The sequence below is a fragment of the Parasteatoda tepidariorum genome, chromosome 1, assembly GCF_982258835.1.
Source record: "Parasteatoda tepidariorum strain Cologne lab strain chromosome 1, Ptep-v5.0, whole genome shotgun sequence".
Classification (NCBI taxonomy): Eukaryota; Metazoa; Arthropoda; class Arachnida; order Araneae; family Theridiidae; genus Parasteatoda; species Parasteatoda tepidariorum.
This window is the reverse complement of record NC_141755.1, coordinates 27307720-27330531: the sequence shown is the minus strand read 5'-3', so window position 1 is coordinate 27330531 and position 22812 is coordinate 27307720. Positions and strand designations below refer to the sequence as shown.

Here is a 22812-nt window from a genome sequence, read left to right as displayed (position 1 = left end):
TTAAAACTGAAAAAACTCATATCACATGGAATTTCAAGTTTAATTTACAAATATGAATAAAGTATTTTACGGTTGCAGTTAAGTTTGTTACTTTTTTCACAAAGAAAAACCGAGAGATCAAAATATTAATCCACAAGAATGTTAAGAGCTTAATATAACAAAAGTAGACAACTAGATGCGTCAAAGTGCTCATCCGTTCTCTCTATCGGTGTCTGTTCTGTCAATTTTTAAAATTGAAGTACTAAGTATTTTATTTATGTCTCTATTTATTTAAAATTAAGTAATTTTTTTTATTATTCTGAACCTCTTTTGAATATTTTGTAAATTTTTTCCATAGAAAAAAGCTTAAAGGTTAGTTCCGTAATCGCTATTTGAGGGTGTTTACTGTCTATCTTGTGTTTTGTATTTTTATCAAAAATAAGTTGTTTTTTTATGATTATCCGCTTTATTGTTACTTTACTGTTCTGTTTAGTAACAACCCCTAATTAATGGATATTCCCATTCATGTTTTGTATAAAATATCACTATGACTTCCCATTTTATAAATAAAAATGAGAACACAGAAAAAATAAAAGATAATACACTATTCTCTCACTATTTAAAAGTTAAAGGAATGCTAAAAAAATTTCGAGATTACAAGTTCACAATTAAATATGTTCTAAAAAGTAGGGAAATATATTCTAAAATATTACTCTAAAAAGTAGAGTCATAAAACATAAGAATAACTGCTATTAAATGTGTATATAATGATAGATGACTATAAGTCTAAATACATTAATTATATTTTTAAAGTAAGAAAAAAAGAAATTATGCATTAAGTAGAAAAAATCTGGTTTTCAATGAACTTATGTTTTGATTTTTCTGGAAAAATTCATTTTCTGTTTCGTAAAAAAATCGATATAGCAAAATTTTGAGAGGAAACCCTTTGACATAGGAATTCAAATTAACATTAGGTGGGTGGATATGTAATTTCAAAGAGAAAAATATTTTTTTGACATAAAAAGTTTTTCGAGAAATCAAGAGTATACTGTACTACAAATAAAGAAAAAAAATCAAAAGTAATTACCATACTCAAAACTAAAGAGTATTTTGTAATGACCATCTTAACGAATAAATACTAGTGGGTAATAATAATATTTTTTAATTAAAAAAAATTGTATACTGATATTCTAAATCATTCATCAACACTTTTTGTTAAGGACATGAATGTATAAATTATGAGGCAACCAATAAAACTACAATTAATGCAGTTTTTCTTCGGTTATTAAAAAAAATTAATAAAAGATTTTTTTAAATTAACACAGCTGTTAGTTTTTTTTGTATCTGTGTTATAATCATCACAATTTTACCAACTTTTCAAAGATGTAGTTTTAATTGATACAAAATATGTGCTTTTTGTCATCATATTGTAAAAACATTTTTCCACTTTTTTCTTATATTATTCAATTGAGAAAATGTATGACATTGAAATATCTTTAAACTTTGCCGAAAAAACAATCACAACACAAGTGAATGTTGTTTGTTTCCCTTAATAGAAAATGTATACTTGAGAATCATATCACTGAGCCAGGATGGCTCAGGAGATAGAGCGATCACCTTCCAATCAGATGAACTGGGTTTGAATCCCAGCGATGGCTGGTCAATACGAATTTCGCATACTACTCGCACCAACCACAGTACTGAGGTGAAATATCCACAGTGGTAGACAGATCATGGGTTAGGGTTCCCTTGCCATCAGGCTACCCGTGGGAGGTTTTTGTGGTTTTCCTCTCCATGTAATGCAAAAGTGGGTTAGTTCCATCAAAAAGTCCTTCATGAAGACAAAATTTCTACTAATACTTGATCCAGGACTTTCCTTGTCTTCTGGATTGGGTTCAAAATTACAAGGCTACAGAGTTGAACATTGGTAGTCGTAAACCCAAAAAGTTGGGTTGGCTGTTCCACGACAGAAATAAAATCATATCACTTTTTGGGGAATTGTAAAAGATTTTTTCAATTTCACTAAAATATTTTCTATCAGTTACTATTATATATCTTGTTTTCCTTTCGTAATTACTTATTTGCAATAATATTTATCTATTATAGGTACTCTACTAATATCAATATGCCTGAACTTAGTGTGTTTCAGAAAATAAACGATGAAGTATGATTAATTTTTTTATATGTATATATTTATTATTGTTTTGAATGAAATTATATGCTCTGCCAACTGTACTAAATTTTAAAAAGATTATATCAATTTTCAAAATTTTTTTAGAAACTGTATAATATAAACTGTGTTCATATTTTTTATCTATATTATAATTGTATAAATATTAAATATATGTTATTTAAAAAAATTTAACTTATGATCAAGAAAGTTATTTACTATAATGAATTTATAGAATTTAGTGTTGATATCTTATTGACGAATTATCTATAATGAATGTAAATTATAATTCCCAAATAAAAATTTTATTAGAAAAAAGTTTTCGTACATTCTTTCCAATAAAATTAGAGAACGTTAAATTCTGGTTCTTTATCCAAACATAAATTCAAATCTTAATTGAAATAAATAAAACAGGAGGTAACCAAAATAACCATAACTACATTAATTCAAATTCAAATTGGAACAGCGCACAAGGCAGCTAAAACCAAATTCAAATCTTATAAACAAGTAATAATATAAATTTACTCAAAAAAATATATAAATATAATTAAAAGAAAATTAAATAAAGTTGTGTGTCTACAGAGCAGCACTTCATCAGGGGACACAATGTCTGTAAACACACAGGAGCCTTTCTGTTGTTAGTGGCAAAGCCAAAACTAACAGTGCCCCGAGGCCCCTAATGAAAATTCAAGCATAAAGAATAATAATAATAATAATTACCACATTAAATAAATATCTACCATAATAACATTCATGAAAAACTTTGTAATAAAATCACCTTTACTGAAACAAATATACAAAACATTTAAAAGACATCAAATAAACCGCCCCCAAAGCACATAAAAACAGTTACAGTTAGTAAAAGTGAAGAAGAATTTCCTTATAAATTCCAAATCAGCTCAAAATTTATATTGTGCTGACACCTAGATAAAAAAAAACAAATTAAAGAGCAATAGAATCCAAGTGCCGCCATCTATCTAAAAAATCCCAACAATTTTGAAAAAGAAAACATATTCCCAATAAATTTTGTAAATGAAAACAAATTCCAAAAATTTCAAGATGAAAATCAAATTGTTCACCGTCTAGGCCTGCTTAGACGGGCTTCAATATCGGCCAAGTTAATAGAATTTGTTTAAAATGTCTTTAATCAAAATTATTAAAGTTGAAAGGAAATTTATTTTTCTTTAAACTTTTCTTTAATACCTCAATAGCCGTCAAAAAATCTATACGGTTATTACAAATGAATTTGAATCTCATTATTTGACCAAATACAATATTCTTGAAAATTTTATAGTAAAGGTAGGAATAAAAATGCGTAAGGTTAATAACATTAAAATTGAAATCCTTCCTTTTATCATATACCCCAATGAGATTATTGTTATTAGAAATATTAATATCAAGATCTAGAAAAAAAGCACGAGAGTCTTGTGAATTAGTTTTAATTAAACTCAGTTCTTCAGGATAAATATTATTAATCAAGTCAAAATTACAACAATCGAAGATGATTAAATCATCAATAAACCTAAAACCTTTTAAAAAATTATTCTGTAAAAATTTATTCTCATAAAAGTGAAGGAAAATATTAGCGAATGCACTTGAATAACTATTACCCATAGAAATACCTTTAATTTGCCTGTAAAAACTAATACCGTTAAAAAGATAATTTTCAAAAATGTTGACATTGCATAAATTAATCCAGTCTTCCCTGTCAATACCTTCATTAATCAAATAATGTTCAAAAATTTCAATACAAATATTTTTTAATTTATTGTGAGGAATACTGGTAAAAAGATTTTCAAAATCACAGGTAAGAATTGTATTAACACGTGTGTTGTTTAAATATTTAATAACTTCTTGGTTGTTATTAATGATAAAATGTTTATCATTAGAAATAATTTTGTTTAAAATAATGTTTAAGTATTTAAAAAATCGTTTACCAAAAACAGAATTATAACACCCTGTGCAGCATGTAACAAATCTAAATTTAACAGGTGTTTTATGAAATTTAATGGTCGGAAATAAGTATGGGAAATTAAAACTATTTGGTTTTGTTCCAATTTTTTAAAAAGCCAAAATTCTATTTTCAATTTCTTTCTCTGGTTCTTTAATCGTTTCAAAGCACGAAAAAAGCTTAAAATTGGATTTCTTACAGGTTTTTAAATATATTTAAAAACGTATAAAAACTGCTTTATTTTGACTTTTTGAATTTAAAAAAAATTCTGCTAAACTGAGGCACATTTCTTGATTTAAAAAAATATACAAAATACCATTGTATAATCAAGAAATTAAGAATAAGTTTAAAAATACTTAATTGAAAGTCAATATCCATAATAAATCCAAAAAAAATTATTACATCATTTTAACAAAATATTTTCCATTGTTAAAAGTAGTCTTGACCCAAATAAAAAGACATTGCAATCAATATTCATTAAACTTTCAACATTTCTTGTGTAGGATTTTTAATTCAAAAAATACATTGTTTGTTTAGGAATTTTAGTAGTGACTGTTAAATACGAGGAGATGATCTCGGGGTTCAAATCATTACCAAACGGCTTTAACAAGATATATTTAATAACAAAACACGGATGATGTTCATGATACAGTGGCATGGAGGAAACTAATTACAATTAATGATTTTACATTACTGTGCAGAGCGTCATCTATTGAGTTTTAGAAATCATTATTTATATGGAGAAATATTAACTCTTCCCCCCGATTAACTCTTAGCTCATAACAAAATCATTACAAAATATTAACCAAAAAGAAATATATAATCCTACCTTTATACAATAGTTTTTGGAAAACCTTGGGAGAGCCTTCTGGCATCCTGTCTTTCGAAAAATCGTCCTAGAGCTATCGGTGTTTCATCTTTCCGATTGTTGATGGGGCATGATTACTTACTCTCCTAACTGTACTCTATGTGCAAATAGGGTCCATATGAATGGCGGGCATTTATGGAACTGCTCTGTCTTCCAGGAGGCCCGTAATTCTTCTAGTTTCAAGACTTTCGCCGCCCCTGGAGATATTTCTTTGTTATATTGGACTGCAAGACTTCTCATGCCTAAGAGAGCAAATGATGGACGTAATTAGAAAAGAAAAGAAAGAAAAACCTTTTTATAATATGAGCCATTCTTAATTATATAAAGATTATAATTTAATAATATTAATCGAACTCATAAAATAATATGTTTCATCAGTATTGGTTCAAACCTTTAACAAATTATTGCCTTATTAATGAAATTTAAATAAATATCAATTGATAAAATTAAATTACCGTGCCATGAATAATAAATCAAATAAGTTTCACATGCAAAATATTTCCATTTTAAACAAACAAGTATTTAAACAGGAAAAATATGTATGTATGCATATTTTCTTTAAATCAAAAAATTCAAATAATATCTTAGAATAAACTTAATTTGTAAATTAAATGTTTATCTTAAGCAATATTATAAAATAAAATGTTCAAATAATAATAAATGTGTATTACTGTAGTAGAAGCAAATAAACCTCAAGCAATACCTGATAATTTTTCTGACCTGAAAGAGAGAGTATTAAGCGCCCACTTAATGATTGATGAAGGCAACCAACGTCTCATAACGAAAGTGCGTGATAGAAATTGAAGCAGCTCATGATAAACATGAATTATATTAATGTTTATCTTAAGCAATATTATAAAATAAAATGTTCAAATAATAATAAATGTGTATTACTGTAGTAGAAGCAAATAAACCTCAAGCAATACCTGATAATTTTTCTGACCTGAAAGAGAGAGTATTAAGCGCCCACTTAATGATTGATGAAGGCAACCAACGTCTCATAACGAAAATGCGTGATAGAAATTGAAGCAGCTCATGATCTGAAAGATGAATTATTAAAAAATTATGCATGGAGCGATATTTTTATTTGTCCCTTTTTTTTTCTTCCTTTTTTTTGTAAATTGTTATTTTTCTTCCTACATATCAGTAATAAGTGTACTCTCATCATATTCAACAAATCTAAATAAAAAGTCTAATTATTGTATCAGAGGATACCTAATAAAATAAATTTTGGAAATAGAATGTTAGCATATTTATTATAACCAGTTATCCATATTATATTATATTGATCTCCAATTGTTTTCATCATGTACTTATTTTCACTGAATAAAATTTTCTTTCATGTAATTTTAGATGTATTCTCAACTGGTCTCCATTTGCTTTGACTCACTTTCTCAAAAAATACAGGTAAATTTTTTTTTACATATAAATATAGTTATACTTGTTTGTAAGGTATTTTCATAAAAAAAGAAAGAAATAGTCTTAAATTGTAAAACTTTTTCAGTAGGTATTCTAGATTTTGTTAAAAACAAATTTAATAAGTGTATTACAGTACAGTTGACATGCAGATGTTTTTATTTGTTATATCATTCAGTTGTTTAGTTATACTTGTTGAAATTTAGCTCAGATATTAATAGACTTAAACATTAATCAAGTTAAATCTAATTTATCTTTAAAAAAAAAAAGACTTTTTTTTTCAGAAGGCTTATTTTCTAAAAAAAGTGTAGCATATTTCATGTCTGATGAAAGTTATTTCTAAGCGAATGAGTTTGATGTTTAAGAACTCTTGTAAACTTTTTTTTTTAGAAGAGGGAAGTTGGCAATCTTGTAAACTTTTTTAATTGGAGAAAAGTTGAAACCTAAATGTCTTAAAAGCGTTAGTTTTAATAGTATTGAAATGAGTGACAAAATGGTAATGAGAATATAAACTACTTTCACGGGAAAACTTTTTCAATAGGGGATATCTTAAACAAGTTTCACTATATTTCATTGTTTGCATTTATAGTTTCTCATGAAATAATTTAATCTTTCTCGTGAAATAAGTTATGTGATTACTTTGTGTTTTATCTCTTTTTTTTTTTTTTTAGTTATGGTATTAAGAATTTCTTGACATTTATTTTTAGTTGACGATTTCTAAATTCATAGATTCTCTTAACTTTCTAATAAATTCGTCTAAATTCATAGATTTTCCTTTCTTTTTATGTTCATAAGGTTTCATAAATATATTCACTTTTATTATTGTTTATTTCCTCTTTCTCTTTCTTTTTGTCTATTTAAGTTAAATTAAGTATGAATTTTCTCTTAAGTTTGGTGCAGTATATTTGAAGTGTACTAGTTTTTTCTCCTAAAAATATGTTATACCTAAAATTTCAATGCATATTATTTAAAATCTATTAAACATCTTTTAGTATATTGTACCCAAAATGAAATATATACAGTTTTTTTAATCCACATTAAAATCTTTTTTTATGGAGAAAAAAGAATTCTTTCTCTTAAAAATTGAGTTAATAAACTGTGGTGCAGTCAGCCTTGGTTAAAAGAATACTATTTTTCCAGCCAATTGTATTAAGTAATAAGAGTACATTCGAACATAAATTTGATATTTTAAAGAATTTTACTTTCAAATGATGTACTAGTGTTATCTTTTTTTACTTTTTTTTTTTACTTGTGTGAACTTTTAACTACAATAGTTTTATTTAAAAAACAAATGCTGTAAATGTAAAAAATTGTAAGTGAAGTGTTTGTACTTATCAATATTAATGTAAATTATTTTAATTTTTGCAAACCTATTTAATGTGATTTAACTAAGAAATAAAGACAAGGCAAATGTATAAAACAATTTTTTTTTTCTAGTTTTGTAAGTGTTATGTTTGAAGTTATAGAATTCTTTAGTTGTTCATTTTCTGTTGATTTTATATTTATTTAAAATTAATATTGGACATAAGTATTCACTTGCAAAACTAGAATTTGTTAGAAAAATAATATTTAAGCAAATGGTTGGAGTGATATTTTTCTTAGCTCCAAATTCAGTTTTCATTCGCTCAATGGGGTAACGAAACCATAGTTATTACAGTCTGTAATACGTATTCGTATCACATTTTGATCCATTTGTTGTGTTTCTTCTGAACATCGAGACATTTTGCATATTGGCTATTAAAGTGTTAAATTCACGTGGGTATTACATATTTACCTCAAGTAGCATTACATATAACTGTTCTTAATAATTTTAAATGAAATTGTATTGAATTAGTGTCTCTTATAAAAGTTTCTCTTGTTTCTTTTAGCCATCAGAGGTTTTCTCTCGTTACAAGACAGTCTGTAAAAATTCAGATATAGAGTTTTCAGATTTGGAACCTTCCTTGAAATCATTTTTACATCTTTGTAAAGGTATTATTGTATAATTTTTACTCAGTTTGCTTTCTCAAGTATATGTTATTTATTTGTTAACAATTTAAAATAACTAAATTTTTCTAGTGCTAATAAAGTTTTTTTTTTAAATAGAGAAGCAAGTGAATTTTAATTTTGTAGTAATTTAGTGAATAAAAGAAAGTATTATGTTTAAAATGAATGTTTTTCCATGTTTATCTAATCTTTATTTTGTAAACTATCAGTTTTGTAAGTAATCAGTTTTTGAAATTAACACACAAAGCCGACTCTCTCTTTAGCTCTTGCATTTGGACTGACTTTTTTTTTAACTGAATAATGTTATGTGCATACTTAATATGTACTTATACTTAATTATGTATTTAATAATACATTAAAATAACTAATTAAAATAACTAATATTAAAATTTTATATTTAGTATTAAGTTCAATTTCTAACATATTTTCCTTTTAATTATGTATCTCTATTGAGCTTCGATTTGTTTAGTAATGTGAGAAAAATTGTATTTACATTCTTTAGATGCTCTCAAAAGTGGAAAATCTGCTGCTCAAATGCATGATGACCTCCAAAATCTAGGTAAAATTACCCAATTTATGTTATGTTGCATATTAATGTAACTAACCATATTATATAATATGTGTAATACTTTCTGTTCTGCTAATTTTGTAAATTTAAAACTCTTTTTATAGAGACGTATAACTATAGATAATATTTACATTATTAAGAAATGGATTCATTAAGTTTGCATATTGTATGTGATGGAAATCATAAATCAGCCTGCGTAAACCCTTTAAACTGATTTATGCATTAATTAAGAAAAGTTATTTATTTTTAATTTGATTTCATTTTTCATTTGATTTAGTTTTTAATAATGTTTAAATGCATATAAATTAATATCTTTTTATTTTTCTTCAAAGCTACATTGGAGCATTATAATGTTACAAAATAAGAACTATGTACAATGCCAGGTAAAACATAATTGTAGAAATTAAGACAGGCTCAGTGCAAGAACAAAGTAATTCTCAATGCTTGAGACTGTGAATAATATAAGTTTTGATCAATGCAAGAACAATACACATGTGAAATCAGTCATAAATATTGCTAGAAGGCTTTTTTTAAACTTTATATGGTGGTAACCAACACTTTGAGAATCTGGACTTCTTAGATGTTTTAAGTTAAAGTCCACATAATTTAATATTTTGTGTTGTTATATATACAGTAATTTTAAGATACAGTTATATAATGTTGCTATATTAAGTTATATTTACAAAGAATAGTTTTCGTTTATTCAGAGCTTTCTTTTGTTTTAGGCATGAATAATGAACAAATTGAAATCTTTGTCAAACAGGTAATTATTAGGAAAAAAAATTAAACATTTTCATCTATTAGTTCACCTGCTGTCTTCAAATATTAGAAAATACGGTTATTGTGAGTTTATTTTATTTATTTCATTTTATTTTTTTCAGTGGGATGATGTACGTTCCTCTTTAATACATTCTTCAACAGCTGAAACAATACCCATTAATCCTTTAGTTGATATGGAATGGAAATTTGGAGGTAAGTTATTTTATCTGCAATACAGAGTGGTAAATGTCGCGTTCATAAACTGTCTAACTCTCCTTATCTTCGTCTCATAACTCTTCAATAATTCTTATTACTAGCCATATTGACCAAAGTATTTCTTCTTTTCCTTACAGATAGCATAATTATAATATATGCTTTTTATAATATGTTCACAAAATCTATGACATTTCTTCTCCCATTTTGGCATTGAAGAGTTGAAACAAACAGAACTCAGGGATGAGATTTTTCCGCTTTTTAGCGGATTTACGCTTTTTTCACTTTTATCACTTGAATTTCAGCTTTTTTGTCAAAAATTCAGATTTTTCTAAAAATTTCATTTTTTTTTATAAGTATTCCGCTTTTTCAAAAAATTTACCGATTTTCAAAGAGAAACAGAAAATTCAAACTGCATAGCTACCAAACCTTTCTCATTTTTACTTATTTTAGCTATTTTCTCTCCGTTTACTCACAGCAAATAAGATTTTCGGAATTTTTTACTCGCCCTCCAGATAGATCCGATTTTTGTAGTTCAAACGACGCTGCTTCTGACAAGCCTTTTAGAGGTCCCAAGCCTGGAATCTGCTAATATCTCGATCTCATTCACACGATTTTAATATCAAACATAGCTTATCATATTTGCGTGTTGCGATTCTGATTCACGTGATTTGAGTATTGTATGTTGTGATTCTTATTTACGAGATTTAAAAATCCGATATTGTGATTCGTATTTACGCCTTTTTTAAAACCTATGTAGCGATTCAGATTCACACAAGTTTAAAATTCAATGTCTTGATTTGCTCAAGCGGTTTATAATATCAAACATTGATTTTCGTATTTATACGTTATTTTAAAATAAGGCATTGGGATTTGCATTCACGCGCTCTAAAAATTCATAATTCTTATTTATGCAATCTAAAAATTCCGCATTATGATTCGTATTTACGCAATCTAAAAATTATGAATCGTGATTTGTATTTACGAGTTTTAAAAATTCTATATCCCAGTTTGTATTTTCTCATTTTCAAAATCGTATATCTAATTTCATATTCATATGATTTCAAAATCCATAATTGTTATTCATATTCACACAATTTTAAGATCAACTATCGGGATTCTTGTAAGAAGTAAAATTTTTTAAATTAGTTACTATAAAGATGACTGTTTTTCTAACTACGATTATTAGTATATGTAAGTGTTACAACATCAGGAAACTGGAAGGGAATATATTCAAAACTTAAATTCTGTGCTTGCAAAGAAGAAAAAATAGGATTTGTCACAAGATGTTTGAAGAAGGACTAACGACTAAATATAGCAAACATAAAAGATATAGCAAACAAAAGCAATCACTTAAAAAGGGATTTAATTTAATTTATTTTTTTTTTGGAAAAAGAGTTAACTCATCATCAAAATTTTATTTATAATTGCTGTTATTTATGCTATAAAATGCAAAATTCTTATCAAATAAAAGACAATTATCTAAACAGTTGCTGATTGTCATGTAATTTTTCAAACTAATATAGCATTTTTTGTATGTTAAGGAGTTACTATACATTTCTACTTCACTGTTATTGATACGTTTCAAAGGGCTCTAGTTAGATTAGACTATAATATGAACATAATGATTCGGTCCATTGTTAAAGGTTTTTTTTCCAATATAATTTAAAAAGTAATATTACTGATATATTTGCTATAAATCACATAACAGTATTTATTAAAAGAAATGAAATATTAATGTATATTCTCAGTAGTTTTAATTTGCTGAACCAGGTAGTTTTTCAAGTAATAATTGTCTCTTATGCGAACTGAGGAAAAATATAATTTCCAGCTTTATTTTTTCAATTGGTAATTTTTTTTTCACTAAATGTTAGGTATCAATGTAATCATTTATATAATAATAGATTAGTACGGGTCGCATTCATTTCATCGACAATCACTTCATCGACAGGCCATTCCATCGACACCACTTCATCGACAGGCCGTTTCATCGACTAGGTCATTTCGTCGACAAGTCATTTCGTCGACAAGTCATTTCGTCGACAGGGTCATTTCGTCGACAGGGTCATTTCGTCGACAGGGTCATTTCGTCGACAGGGTCATTTCGTCGACAAGGTCATTTCGTCGACAGGCCATTTCGTCGACAGGGTCATTTCGTCGACAGGGTCAATTCATCGACAGGGTCACTTCGTCGACAGGGTCATTTCGTCTACAGGGTCAATTCATCGACAAGGTCATTTCATCGACAGGGTCATTTCGTCGACAAGTGATTTCGTCGACAGGATCATTTCAACGACAGGGTCATATCGTCGACAGGGTCATTTCGTCGACAAGTCATCTCATCGACAAGGTCATTTCATTGACAGGGTCATTTCGTCGACAAGTGATTTCGTCGACAGGATCATTTCATCGACAGGGTCATTTCGTCGACAAGTGATTTCGTCGACAGGGTCTTTTCATTGACATGGTCATTTCGTCGACAGGATCATTTCGTCAACAGGGTCATTTCGTCGACAAGTCATTTCATCGACAAGTCATTTCGGCGACAAGTCATTTCTTCGACAGGGTCATTTCTTCGACAAGTTACTTCGTCGACAGGGTCATTTCGTTGATAGTGTCATGCGTAATTCTGAAACTATTTCAGAGATTTAATCTAAATATTTCTATTATTAATAAGAAAAATGCACTTATTTAATCTTATACTAAAGTAAAATTCTTTATGGCTGTTTATTGTTCCAATTGCACTAAAAGAAGTTCGCTTTTTAAATTAATTAATAGGTAGTTAAGAAGCGTTTAAACGGTTGATGTATCGAAATCTACATTTCTACATCTAAATCGTAATAGCTCGACACTTATTTTCTGGATAGGTAAGGATTGTCTTCAGAACATTACCAAGCATGATATCCGGACCGTGGTCACCAGTTAATATAGTGTGACGTTAACAATCAAATTGTTTTTGATATCAAATTAAATTAATAAAATATATTTTTAGAATTAAAAGTAATAAAAATATATTACATTGAAAATTTAGACACTATTTCAAGCAGGGGAAAGCTAAATTTATTGCTGTAAAAATTTTCAACATTTTTACATAAATTTTAACAAAAACATAGACTTCAGTCGAATTCTCACAGAAATGAAAATAATCATAGACCTAATTATTATATTTGCATAAGTAGAAAAAAAATCGTCCCGCAGTTGACTGATCGTTAAGACACGGTTCCCAGCAGATCACCGAAGTCAAGCATCACTGGCTGCGGTCAGTGTGCGAGTGGGTGACCACTTGGATCAGTCTGCGTAGGGACCGAGGGTGTGCGATATCGGTCCTCGTTAAACTGTTCTACCGTAAAGTGCTCGACTTCGCGTGCAGGTCGTCGGGCTACTGAAGCGGGGGTGCCATCCCCTCTGCAGAGGATTAAAATCGTGATGGCATGTCTTCGGATCATCCTGAGGGATGTTCCCAGACCGTCGCCAATAGCCCATTGTGCAGCTCTAGTGCGACGTAAATGAACAACAACAACAGAAAAAAAAATTCTAGGTTTTTTATGATGGAAAAGTAATTTCTTAATGTTCACTTTAATTGCAATTTTAAACTTTTTGTACAGCATCGTTAACATTAGAACAGGAATATGCTTATTCGAACAATCGAACTGAGTCTTAGTTTCGTTACTACTATTAAAGATTTCGAAGAACAATAGGAACACAAACTTGATGTTTAGGTATTTACCGAGGCGGTTGTAGATTCCCACAATATTTAAAGTGCTACTCACCTTACCAAAAATGTTTAGAAGCACGGGCGTAATGTTGCAAGCGTGTTAGTGTTTGCTCTTCACAAAATGTGTTTTTTCTATGAATAGTGGATTTAATAATAGTATTAATTATTCAATTCTAATCTAATATTATCAAATTATACTATTTTTGAATTATACTATTATTATAATTAAATAATAATAGTATAATTTAATAGGAATAATAATAGTAGTAAGTAAATGATGAATTAATTCATTTTTTATTTGCAGGATTTAAATTAGACACATTTTGTTTAAAAGAAAATTAACAAAAAGTCAAGCCTGGAATTTAAACGTAAGAATAAGTAACCCTTACTTTACGAAAAAGAAAAAAAAATCTTGCAATTAAAATTTGACCAATTTTTAATAGTATAAATTTTTAACTGATTTTCTGCACAGGATGAAAACACAATTTTCAAACGCTTACTGACAACTATTAGCACGACTTATCGCCAATCAAAAGTTTGATTATTTTCTGCCTGAACAAACCAGGAGGCTCAAAACTAAAATGCAGAAAAAATGAATATAAAAAATGCATATATATTTAAAATATCAAATTTGTTCAGTAGACTACAAATGAGAAAAAATAATTATGAAAATTTTCGCACATAGCGAAAACCACAAGGGCAAAATTTCACAAAATATTCTATCAACATTCAAAATTCCACTTTTTCGTTTTGGTAACAAAAATTCACATTTCTTTTTCAGAACACATATCAAACATGATATTTAAAAACATTTCCATTTCCGATTACACTTTCTAAAGGACTTATTGCTCGCCTTTAAAATATATACTCTCAATATATTTTAAAATATATACCTCTTTAAAATATATACTCAATTGCTTTTGCGATGATAATCTACAATAATGTACATTAAAAATTAATCTTAGAAACAAATGTGTTAATTATGACTAGAAAAAAATTGTGTAATATACAACTTAAATGTGTAAAATATAAGTAATATTTCGTTTTTGCAACGTGATGTGAATAGAGGAGTAGGCAATTTTCAAAGAAAAAGCTTTTTTCCGGCAACTTCAACATACTATTAAGATTTTGCATCAGGATAGGATTAAAAAATTTCATCAGAAATATACTAAATTACAAAGAAGTGCTGGGGGCATAACGTCTAATGTAAAAAATCATAAGACTTGTTTCAAAATTACGCATGGATTTGCCTACAAAATAATCTTTTCTTAATATTGTCGACGAAATGACCCCTGTTGACAAAATGACCCTGTCTTCAAAATGACCCTGTCGACGAAATGACCCTGTCGACAAAACTACCCTGTCGACGAAATGACCCTGTCGACGAAATGACCCTATCGACGAAATGACCCTGTCGACGAAATAACCCTGTCGACGAAATGATTTGTCGAGGAAACAATCATGTCGAGGAAACAATCATGTCGACGAAACGATCATATCGACGAAATAACTTGTCGACGAAATGACTTGTCGACGAAATGACCTGTCGACGAAATGACCCTGTCGACGAAATGACTTGTCGACGAAATGACCCTGTCGACGAAATGACCCTGTCGACGAAATGGCCTGTCGACGAAACAACCCTGTCGAGGAAACGGCCTGTCGACGAAATGACCTAGTCGATGAAATGGCCTGTCGATGAAGTGGTGTCGATGAAATGGCCTGTCGATGAAGTGATTGTCGATGAAATGAACCAGACCCATTAGTACCAATTGTATATCAACACATTATTTATTACCTTAAACTGTCTGAAATTTATTATTAAAGAGTTGCGCTTGCGTAAAATTTACTGTTGCGGAAATTCAGCTTTTTTGACTAATCTCATCCCTGAGAACTACAAGCTGGACAGAAATGAAAATTAAAAATGAACTGTTTTAACTACCCCTTTTTAATCTATGCAGTTTGCATAAAAAATATGTGCAATATTTTGATTTTAATTATGCTTTATAATTTGTAAGAGGCATTTTAATTAACCTGATGGTCAGAATCAACAAAGAAGACTCTGTTATACGTTCTCTTTCTTCGATGAAGTTCTTTTATCCTGTCTGTGCTGTGTCTTTAAGCTCTCAATTTTATTATTCAGACAAGAAAGCTTTATAAATTTTCTTTATGGCTTACTGTTATGCTTATCAAGTCAATCTTAATTTTTGTTTTAACCCAAGAATACTACCACCACTTTTACCTACTTTGTTACTTTATTTATTTCCTTCCCTTACATTTTTGTTAGGTTTTAAAAATGCTGTTTCCGAACACAAAATTTTAAAATTGTAAATTATCTGTTTCATATTTTTAAAACTTTATTTTTTTTCCTGGAAAAAAAAATCCCAACATTCATACAAAGGTGGATTAAAGTAAATTATCAATTTAAAAAAAGCAAAAGAAAGAAACAAGAGGAGTTTGATGAGCATAATCCCCTAGCTCTTTTATTATATTTGCTATCTTATTTAAATGGTTCTGTAATTTGTTGCTTTCAAAATTAGATCTTTCCTTTTTCAGTTACTTCTGCGAGTAGCCAAGTCAATTCAATTGGTAATGTCTACCTTCAGATGAAGCTAGAAGTTGATCAGGGAAATGGCAGAACCAAATCTGTTTTCTTTGGTGAGATTACTTTTGTGCTTTTAAAGTCTAATGATTTTTTTTTCTTTCTTATATAGTTTCTGGTAGTATTTATATTCTTTTAATCTAAGTATGGCCTCTATGGTAGTTAAAACTTATAATAATATGGTTTTTATAAGCTTTACTAATACAATCATCAAGCATCAGACAAATATACATGCTATTTAAAGAAATTTTCATTATTAGTAGCTAGATTTTTAAAAAAAAATATTTACTTTAAGCAAATATTTTCGAAATATTAAACATTTCCTTTTTTTTCCTTTTGTATATGATTTTATATGATCATTGATCCTATTTTCTATTAAAAAAAATAATAATGATGATATTCAAGAAGGTTATTTCATTTTAAAAGCTGATCCCATGGAATTAGAAATCAAATCTTTGGGGAAAGAGGTTGATGAGTTAAAAGAAATATTTTGGAAAATTATACAGTAAAAGAGTTTTTATCTAATTCTGTTTTATAATTCCAGTTTTAATAAATTTGTTCAATAAAAATCTTGTTTTTAAATTCTTTAATTATATTGTATTGTTATAATTTTCATCTTTTTTCAGAACTGCAACTTTCAGAATTTTATGCATTTTTGCATGAGATGGAAAGAGCAAGAGCCAGTTTAGATTACTTGAGCTAATGTTTGAAGATGCATTTTTATATGTGAAAAAAAAATAATAATTTAAAATATGTATAATTGATGTTGTTATAGTTTTGTATGTGATTGATTTATTGATAGTTTGTAAATAAATTTTTAAATATATTTTATAAGTTAAATTTATATTTCTATTTTATTTTAATCGTTATATAACTTAAAATTTCTGTCATTTAATATTCTTGAAAAAAAAGGGGGGTAAACATTCCGTATCATTTATCAACAAAGAAAAACGTCTTACTATCTCAAGAACTTCTCCAGACTGAAAGTCTGAGGTCATCTACCCATTTGTAATGGAAGCTAAGAGAAATGGCATATATGTTTTCCAGTTATTTAATTTACACACAGTATGGGGTTGTTACTATTTGTTTACCTTGTACTGTTTTTAAGAACCAATATAATGATAATTTAAATATTGTATACTTTTCATTTTCTCTGTTAACCTACATCAAAAACTCCACTTTCCTAATTAAAGTGGCTTGCCCTCGTAAACACCAGCGTACACTTGAGCTGTCTATTGAAGTTCTTGTGATAGCAAGACAGTACATTATTACAAAATTAATTCAATGCACTTATATTGTTTACAAAAAAGAAAAAGGATTGTGTGTATACAGTTCTGTTGTCTGAAGGAACAACTGGTTTCATATTTAAAATTTGCGTGTCATATTTTCTGAAAATGCCCATATATGACGAGAAGTATTTAAAGATTATTTTTAAAACAGTATTCATTTGTCCGAAACAAGCAATTTCCATCGTACTTATTGAACGAAATAGTTAAAAACGACAGTCTGCGAATTTTTAAAAATGTGTTGGAGAGCGTCGTTCTTTTAAAACTTGTTTCTTGTTAAAACATGGGTGTCGTAATTTATTTAAATACCCATTCATATTTAAAAATACTTCGAAGAATATTTTTTTAAATAGATTTATTTACTCTGAAACAAGCAATTTCCAACTATTATTATGACAGACAATTTGTGAAATTTTTTCGAAAAGGCGGATTCTTTTAAAACTGGTTTCCCATTTAAATTTGAGTGTCATATTTTCTAGAAATGCCCATGTACGACGAGAAGTGTTTCAAGATTACTTTTAAAATAGTATTAATTTGTCCACAACAAGCAATTTCAAATGTGCATATTGAAGAAGCAGTTGTAACACTTATTGAATTTTTTAAAAATGACTTGGAAAGCGTTATTCTTTTAAAACTTGATTCATGTTAAAACATAGGTGTCGTATTTTAATCAAATGCGCAATTGTTTTAAAAATACTTAAAAGAATATTTTTAAAATAGATTTATTTACTCCAAATATGATTTCCAACTATGTTTAAAAGGGACGCTTCGTGAAATTTTTGAATTAAGGTATTCTTATAAACCTAGTTTCTTATTAAAATTTGAGCGTTATTTTTTCTGGAAATGCCCATATGTGGCGAGAAGTAAATGAAGATTATTTTTTAAATAGTATTAGTTTGTCCGAAACAAGCAATTTCGAATGTACATATTGAAAGAAACAGTAGTAAGGACAATTTGCGAATTTTTTTAAAAATTATTTAAAAAGGGTATTTTTTTAAAACTTGCTTCATGAGTGACGTATTTTATTTAAATACCCATTCATATTTAAATATATTCAAAAGAATATTTTTAAAATAGAATTATTTATTCCGAAACGGGTGGCGGATCCAGTGTGCGGGTGGGTGACCACTTGGATCAGCCTGCGTAGGGACCGAGGGTGTGCGGTATTGGTCCTCGTTAAACTGTTCTACCGTAAAGTGCTCGACTTCGCATGCAGGTCGTCAGACTACCGAAGCGGGGGTGCCATCCCCTCCGCAGAGGATCAAAATTGTGATGGCATGTCTTCGGATCATCCGCAGGGATGTTTCCCAGACCGTCGCCAATAGCCCATTGTGCAGCTCTAGTGCGACGTAAATGAACAACAACGAAACAAGTAGTTTCCAACTATTTTTTAAGCGGACTGTTTCTGAAATTTGTAATTTTTTTTGAATATCGGGATTCTTTTAACACTGATTTAATAATAAAATTTGAGTGTCATATTTTCTGGAAATGCTCATATGTTACGAGAAGTATTTAAAGCTAATTTTTAAAATAGTATTAATTTGTCCAAAACACCCAGTTTCTATCTTACATATTGAAGAAACGTATGGACAATTTGCGAATTTTTTAAAATTTCTTGAAAAGCGTCATTTTTTCAAAACTTGTTTTGCACAAAAACAGGGCTGTCCGATAATTTTTTAAATATTTAAATAGACATACTATTTCTTCATTGTGTAAGCTGCGTATTGTGGACAAAATAATTGCATATTTTGGACAAAATAATCATGTAATAAGTCTTCTCATATATGGGCTTTTCGAGAAAATATGACAATCATATTTTAACATGAAACCAGCTTTAAAAGAATCCTGCTATTCAAAGAATTTTAAAGTTTTCGTTTTAATAATACTTGAAAATTATGTGTTTTGGGAGAAAATAAATCTGTTTTAAAAATATTTAAATTATTTTTGACCATGAAGGATGTTTAAATAAAATACGACACCCTTGTTTTAACATAGAGCGAGTTTAAAAAAGAAAGACGCTTTTAAGAAATTAAAAATAATAATAATAATCCTTACTACTTGTTTCTTCAATATGCACCCTAAAAATCGTGTGTGTTCGGACAAATGAAACTATTTTAAAATTAATCTTGAAATACTTCTCCTCATAGGTAGGCTTTTTAAGAAAATATGACGTTCAAATTTGAATATAAAACCAGTATTAAGAAAATCCAGCTTTTCAAAACAATTTAAAAATTTCATAAAGTGTCCTTTTAATAATAGCTGCATGGACATGGTTTATTTGGAGTAAATAAATCAATTTCAAAAATATTCTTTTAAATATTTTTACACGTAATTGGTCATTTTAAGAAAATTTGAATACATCTTCTCATGAAACCAGTTTTAAAAGAATATCGTTTTTTTAATAAATTCTAAAAAATATTCGCAAATCGACCTTACTACTGTTTCTTTAGTGTGTACGCTGGAAATTGTTTGATTTGGACAAAGTAATATAATTTTAAAAGTAATCTTGAAATACTTCCCATCACTTTTTGGCATTTCCAGAAAATATGATACCCAAATTTTAATGTGAAACCAGTTTTAATAGAATCCACTTCTCAAAAAATTTCACAAATTATACGTTATAATAATTTACTTGGAAATTGTTTGTTTCGGAGTAATTAAACCAATTTTAAAAATATTATTTTGAGTATTTTTAAATACGATTGTGCCTTGAAGTAAAATACAACACCCATGTTCTAACATGAAACCAGCTGTAAAAGAATCACTCTTTTCAAGAAATTTTAAAAATTTGCTAAGTGTAATTCCTATCGTTTCTTTAATACTTAATATAATATTTGATAATCTTTAATAATTTCATTAATTTATGCCCAGATGGGTTTTATATGGATTTGCTCGTTTTGGAAAAATTAATACCCATTTTCTCAATAATCTTGAAATGCTTCTTACATAAAGGGGAATTGAAGCAGGCGGATCACTTATTTAATGCCCCATTATGAAATAAGATTTGCTTGAGTTAGTATGCCTGCGTAGCGTATCCAATATTCAAAAAACTAAAGGTTCCAAAAATAATAATAAATAAATAAATTAAAATTACGAAATAACTCGAAGGTAGATAGTGACCAGATGGGTTGAATTTTAATTTTATAGTATTTTGACATTTTTAATTTTGAAAATGTTTCGAGTTTTGCTTTCTTTTTCGACAATAACATCTAACGTTAAAAATAAGTATTTAAGAATTTTTCATTTTACATCATTAACCGCGCAATTTTTCCTTCAAATTGTAGCTTCTAATTTTTTAGGCAGATTTTTCTATATCTGGTAAAATTATTTAAAAAAACGCACTTTTACTTTTTATCTTTTGAAAAATAAACGTGATTGGCAGCTTCTTTTAATTTCATTTTTATTCTGGGATAATGATTTCATTTTCCTTTTGTTCCTGGGAACTATGTTATGGATTTCGCTTTTACCACACATGAAAAGTGTAATCCCGTACTTTTTTCGACAAGTTTTTTAGTTGATGAACAGTTAATTGTGGAAGCGGTGAGTGCTAGTTAAATCTTCCGAAGCAATTTGGAGCTGCATTAATTAATTTGTGAAAGCAAGGATTTTTTTTTCCTTCCCAAATTTGCATAAAATACATAATGCCATTTATTTTATAATCAATTGTATGAGATTGATGAAAAAGAGAGCCACACAGTGGAGATTGAAAAGTCTATTATGTTAGGCAGATCTGAAGTAGGAGCACCGTCAATGCAAAGGCCTTGAGGCACATTAATTAGTTTCCGCACGTGGATCGTGTAAAATAAATTTTCTAGAACAGAAATATTTTTTTCCTCATCGTTATTTATTATAGTAATTTAAAGAAAGAAAGACGGTTAGGACGCAAATATAAGTTGAAAATATAGAGAAAACAGGCAAAATATCTAAGATTAATGAAAAGAGAAGAAGAAAAATTATTATTAAACTAAAGTATTATATTTTAAAGAATATATATTGAAAAGAATGAAAACAAAAAAATTAAGAGATATAATCTCTTCATCAGCTCATACTATTATATCAGCAAAAAGGAGTGCTTTCTAATATTTTATCAATACAGCCAAAGCAAAATATATCAGTACAATAGTGATTATCTTAATTTTATTACTTATTAATTTTTCTCGTTTTTCTCCATCCTTTTTGTAATGTATGTATGTAAGTGTGTGTGTGTGATGTTAGCAATCATGGTCGAATGTTTAGCCAAGCAGACAACAGTTGGAAGGAAGAAATATTTTTATTGAGCTTCACATCGTGTATTCAGATCACTTTCTAGCATTGGCGGAACTCAAATGGCGCTCCAAAATCTGTGTGCTTTAGTTTTTATCCTAGGGAAAGTGGCATGTGTATTTCCCTCTATTTTATTAGATCTTAGGGGAAAAGGGAAACATTAATAATTACAATTGGTTTATTAAATACGTCGTGCGATTCCCTCAAAGAGCAAAGGGGAAAATGTTTTACTTTAATTAATGCATACTTGAACAAAAAAATAGATTAATAGACAGGATGCGAATTTTAAAGTGTGAGAAAGAGTGTTTCGTTTTGAATAATAAATTAGGAAAAGGATTTACAGAAAAGGAATAACATAAAAAGATCCATATACTTTAAGAATTAGGTTCTGACTCTAAAGTTAAAATAATAAAAATATAATGTAACCGATAAAACCACACAAAAATTTTAATTCTTTAAAATAATTGATTTTAACGTTTTTTTTTTCCATTCCTTCTTTTATTTATTTATTTTTTTTTCCCAGTTTGATATTTATAGTATAGCGGATTTCAAATCTACATTGGTCAAAAACAAAGTTGCTTCGGGGATTTTAAATTTGTTAGTTAATGTTAATAGAATAAGAAAATATTTTTATTATTAATAAAAAATTGTTATTTAAAAATTTCATTACATTATTCAATTTTATTAAATTTTTATGCTTTTATATTATTTGTAGAATTTAATATTTTTTCATTGTCTCTAACTTCGATAAATATTAAAAACTAAATACATTTTCTCAATTGATATATCTAATTTTTGCGTATCTTTCTGGAATTTTCGAATTGAAAAAACAATTATTTTTCTTATTTATTGCAAACAAAATAATTTTATATTTTTAAATACACTTGCAAGGAAACTATTGATAATTTAAATCAAGTTATGTGAAATTGATTCTGTGGAAATAGAATGCCAAGAAAACGAACACAGGAATGCGCAAAACAAGGGGGGGGGGAGTAAACATATAGATTTTTTCCCCTTGAAGAGTCATGTGATATTT

General features: G+C 28.2%; 1 protein-coding gene across 4 annotated transcripts; it reads left to right on the top strand.

The window, feature by feature from the left end:
• The first annotated feature begins 110 nt into the window (after window positions 1-110).
• LOC107442089 (COMM domain-containing protein 7) lies at window positions 111-17067 on the top strand. Of its 4 annotated transcripts, none has more exons than XM_043041588.3 (9): window positions 111-238; window positions 2086-2143; window positions 6322-6375; window positions 8253-8355; window positions 8873-8929; window positions 9664-9701; window positions 9820-9910; window positions 16182-16283; window positions 16854-17067. In XM_043041588.3, exons 2-9 carry the CDS (start codon window positions 2105-2107, stop codon window positions 16928-16930), a joined length of 561 nt encoding a protein of 186 aa, XP_042897522.1. In that variant the 5' UTR covers window positions 111-238; window positions 2086-2104; the 3' UTR covers window positions 16931-17067. The 4 variants fall into 4 exon arrangements, with proteins under 4 accessions (XP_042897522.1, XP_042897521.1, XP_071036179.1 ...); XM_043041587.3 differs by having other exon boundaries at window positions 136-210; XM_071180078.2 differs by having other exon boundaries at window positions 178-280.
• Window positions 17068-22812: the final 5745 nt, after the last annotated feature.

Bases quoted from the DNA above. Each gene is read 5' to 3' on its own strand.
- LOC107442089 (XM_043041587.3), top strand. From the start codon at position 176: ATGCGTCAAAGTGCTCATCCGTTCTCTCTATCGGT. The intron at 9,702-9,819 runs GTAATTATTAGG...TATTTTTTTCAG, and splicing joins TTGAAATCTTTGTCAAACAG to TGGGATGATGTACGTTCCTC. The intron at 16,284-16,853 runs GTGAGATTACTT...ATCTTTTTTCAG, and splicing joins AACCAAATCTGTTTTCTTTG to AACTGCAACTTTCAGAATTT.